The 4,604-nt window shown below is 36.4% G+C and overlaps 1 protein-coding gene across 1 annotated transcript in view; it reads left to right on the top strand.

The window, feature by feature from the left end:
- The window catches only part of LOC109540741 (glutamate dehydrogenase, mitochondrial-like), an 8,164-nt gene extending 6,267 nt beyond the window's left edge, over positions 1-1,897 (top strand). The window contains exons 4-5 of the mRNA XM_048660583.1: positions 33-304; positions 1,669-1,897. Of these exons, the coding sequence (XP_048516540.1) occupies positions 33-304; positions 1,669-1,680 (284 nt within the window). The 3' untranslated portion in view covers positions 1,681-1,897. The remainder of the gene's footprint in view (positions 1-32; positions 305-1,668) is intronic.
- Positions 1,898-4,604: the final 2,707 nt, after the last annotated feature.

Below are 4,604 nucleotides of genomic sequence, written 5' to 3'. Positions count from 1 at the left end.
ATATGCTGAATTCTTCTTTTTGAATCTGTTAGGTAGAGGTTCAGCTACGGGTAGAGGAGTTTTTCATGCAACCGAACATTTCATGGACAACGAATGTTACATGGAGTTTCTGRGTATGAAACCAGGCATCAAAGACAAAAYATTCATTSTGCAAGGTTACGGAAACGTTGGCTCACATACTCACAGGTATTATCACAGAGCAGGGGCCAAATGTATTGGTATAATCGAAATTGATGGATCAATTTTTAATGAGAAGGGTATCGATCCTGCTGCCCTAGAAACGTACAAGTTAGGCTCAGGAAAGGTAGGATATTGTTCTGGCGGTAGGGCTATTTAGTAGTTTTATTAGCTAGTTTGTTACAAGAACTGTTAAAAGCGTGATAGTGATGTATGTGTAGTAAAAGCGGGATCCATATTTATTCAGTTAATAACTGATTTATCAAAAAAGTTATCAATAAATGTATCATCATTTACATTATGTAAATATCTACTGTTTCATGTGTAAACTAATAAAAATATAAATATTATATTATATAAATAACTGGTTCTCTAACTGGAATAAGTACAGATCTTTTTATTCATAGACCTTTAAATTCATCTGTCCTTAAAATTTCAGTAACATTTAATGATACAATGCAAAGTTAGTTTCTAAATTGAATTTCAACACAATTATATAAATACCTGTCTTGCAATACGTGCACTTATTGTATGAGTCTTGCTTAAGTTTATGGACACTTTATCAAAGAAACCACCAAAGAGATGGAGAGACAGTTGGCAGTCCACATGTAGGGAAATATTATAATGTCAGGAATCAACTAGACCTGGAACACGTAGAAGAAGATGAAGAAGAAGAAGAAGAAGAAATATAATGCATAAACAATGAAAACCTTGATTAAATGCGTTTCGTTTGTCTCATCTAAGGGCTGAATTAAAATGTTTCCACAGAAACGGTTTAAAAACACTAAAGTAACCATTTCAACAAAACGTAACAACTGAGTATTTAAAACTAATATAAAATAACTGATAACCCCTTAAAACGGGTTCCGTTAATTTTAAATCTTCCAATCGTTTTGTTTTTTGACATTTCACTTTCAAATTAAGGTCTTTGGTAAAAATATTTTTTTGTTACCGGCGAGGTTTAGGAAATGGTTGCTTGCGCACCATGCTGAAAGCTAGTTTTCTGGGTCTCTTGAGTTTTGTGGCGCCTAGCTCTACACTGCGGTCATTTATGTTCTATTATGCCCTTAAAAACAATCATTTTAATTATAATCACTAACTACGTGCGTAATTAAGCCGTTCTAGCTTGACGAATAAATCGTCTTTAAATGTTTTTTCTCGTAATTTGGCTTTTCAAATTTCTTCGAAAACTATGTTTTTACAACAGCTTCCAGACCGTTCCTGTTTAATCAAATTAAATGTTGGCATCATTTTTCAGTTTCAGTTTCCCAATGTCTAGAAATGCAATTTAATTTGAAATTGAAAACTTTACAAATTCAATGAGAGGAAACTGTAAACTTTCTAAATGATAAATGAGTATTTTTATAAAGCTGTCCTGTCTTATAAACTTTTTGAAAGGCACCCCGATAGAGTAATGAAGATGTATTCCAATAGTTTTTCAGATCTTAATGAATGTAAGTTTTCGAATGCTGAAAGGCTTCTTTTTTTTAGGTAGTATTGTAGGCTTTCCTGGAGCTAAAAAGTATGACGGCGATTTATTTGAACATGAGTGCGATATTCTTGTACCTGCTGCCAAGGAAAAAGTAATAACAAAAGATAATGCTGGAAAAATCAAAGGAAAATTAGTGGTAGAAGGAGCTAATGGGCCAACAACACCAGCAGCCGAGAAATTTTGATGGAGAAAAAAATTATTGTTATTCCAGATATACTGGCTAATTCAGGAGGTAGGAACATGATTTGTGATGTACCCAATCAACTTCGTACTTTCTATTAATACTTCCAAGTATGTTTGGCTTTCTTGTGAGCGCTGCCTCCATTATCCGGTTATAGCTTTTGTAATTCAGAACATTATTTAAGAAAAGTCTATCCGCTGCTACTTCGATGCCTGTAAGTTATGGAAACTTACTGGACTGCGTTTGGATATACAAACAAAAGAGGTCTGTTTTTCGCTTCCCTAATAGATGCCATATTATCCTTTTACTTTTATTGTTTAAAGGAATGATAGCAATATATTACTCTTCGAGAAAAATAACAAATAGGGTTAGCCCATCAAGTGAGAATTAAAAATCGGAGTAATTTTTCAAAGATCTAGAGATGTGATATGAACAGCAGATTACATTCCGTTCTTCTTTTTTATAGTCATTGATCTTTGTGACTGCATGCGACCCTTATGATTTCACTTCTTACTGTCTAACTAACTTTCTAACTTTTTCTAACTTTCTCAATAGAGAAAGTCTCTACTGCATGAATACGTTTTACAAGAAAAATTCGGGTGGAAAGTGGGCTGCGAGAAGCCCGGACGACAAAGCCAAAAACCAAATAATTACCCGAAATATAATTATAGCGACCTAAATAAAAAATAAAGGAAGCAGTAGAAGAGGTAAAAGGGCGTAAAGTACAAAACTGATCGAAGAGTCTAACTGATCTTCCGAGACTTACTATCCATAAAATGCGCATTGGCCGAGGAGAAGTTCTCACTGAAAGAGATACAATTATAAAAACAGTCGAGAAATTTTATCGGACCTGACCTTTATAATCAGCCCCTAACAAACTCAAACACAAATCCAGATAACAGGAACGCATCGACAATAGTGAAATGGAGGCAGCTCTGAAACAACTTAAAAATGCTAAAGATGGGGGGAGACACACTCAAGAAATCACTCATAATAATATTGAATAAATGTCTCGAGCAAGGTAGGATTTCAGATTCCTGGAATAATGCACAAGTCATTCTTCTCTTCAAAAAAGGCGACGATCGGAACATCGAGAATTATAGGCCAATTGGTATATTATCTGTCTTCTATAAGCTGCTAGCGAAAATTATCACTATCCGTCTGAGCCAGAAATTTTATTTCTACCAACCCGTCAAACAGGCGGGTTTCCAAAATGGTTTCAGAAGCATCGCTCATATCCACAGAGTACGTACGCTGATCGAGAAGTGTACGGAATATGATATCCCAATGCACATGGCTTTCATGAATTACCTACCGGAAGCCATTCGACTCGATCGAAACCTGGGCAGTGGTAAGGGCGATAAACGGAACGTGCGTATACTACAAATATACCAACTTACTCTGATACATCTACGGGCATGCCACCCTGCAAGTAAAAACTAACGACGACTCGACCACTGAAAAGATTCCTGTAGGGAGGGGCGTTATACAGAGAGACACAATATGACCTAAGTTAATTACCTTAGCTTTAGAAGACATATTCAAGTATTCAAGTTTATCGTGGGAACACAAGCGTATCAGTATAGATGGGCGGCGTCTCAACCACCTTCAATTTGCTGATGATATAATTATATTCAGCAGCGACCCAAATAAACTGGCAACAATGATCCAGGAATTCAAAGATTGAACCTTCAAAAGACCAAACTCGTGAGCCCTGAAAGTTTAAATGTCTCTGTCGATAATCATGATTTAGAAGTGATCAATAAGTACATATACCTGGGACACAGTATCCAACTTGGAAAGGGAAATCAGATATCAGAGATCACCAGAAGAATCAATCTAACCTGGATAGAATTTAGAAAACCTGGTCACATCCTTCGCCACCCGACTATCCCAATAAATTTAAAAATGATGTTTACGATATGTGCATACTCCGAGTAACAACATACGAACTGAAGACAGTAACCATTACCGTAGGCAAAGCCAATCGTATTAGGGTCTGTCAAAGAGAAATAGAGAGAGCCACACTCGGAGTGAGCCGAAGAGAGAGAATCAGAAACAAGGAGATTAGAAGAAGAACAAGAATTTATGATGTTGTCGAGCGCATGGCGTGTTGAAAGTGGCCTTGTGCAGGACAAGTTCATCGTTTTCACAAGTTCAAATCATTCATACAATGGTGTCAAAGAAAATAAAAAATAAGGGTCGGACCTCCGCAAGCGAGATGGAGAAGCGACATCCAACGACATGCGGGTAAAAAATGGATTCAAACCGCCCAGGAGAGGTCGACATGGAAATCATTGGAAGAGGCCAGGAGTGGCTATCTAGAGGCTAAAGAAGAAGAAGAAGAAGTCTCCATCATCTTTTCTGTTATTCCAGTGTCTCGTCTTGTCTCTGCAGTGGACGTTGTGATTGGTCTTACAACTGTTTTATATATATGACTCTGAACGTCTCTATCGAGGTATTTGATCTTCAAAATAGTGCCATTTAGGCGTACTGCTACTTTGTTAGCTTTAATTACTTGTTCTCTAATCTGTTTTTCTAGGTCTGCGTGGCATAATATATTAATACTTAGGTAGTTAAATTCCATCACTTGTTCGATGATTTTCCTTTTTATTTCCAGGTTGCATCTTTTCGGCTCCATTTATGAGCACATACTTTGTTTTATTCTTCATATTAAATCATGTTAAATTGGTTAGCTGTTCTTTTGAATTGGAGTAACGTTGTTTGAAGATCGTCTTCGTTTTGAGCCATCAG

The sequence above is a fragment of the Dendroctonus ponderosae genome, unplaced genomic scaffold (genome assembly GCF_020466585.1).
Source record: "Dendroctonus ponderosae isolate FM_Combo_2020 unplaced genomic scaffold, Dpon_F_20191213v2 Dpon_F_20191213_1, whole genome shotgun sequence".
NCBI classification, from domain to species: Eukaryota; Metazoa; Arthropoda; class Insecta; order Coleoptera; family Curculionidae; genus Dendroctonus; species Dendroctonus ponderosae.
Note: the sequence above shows the minus strand (reverse complement) of the source record. Positions and strands in the feature narration are given on the sequence as shown.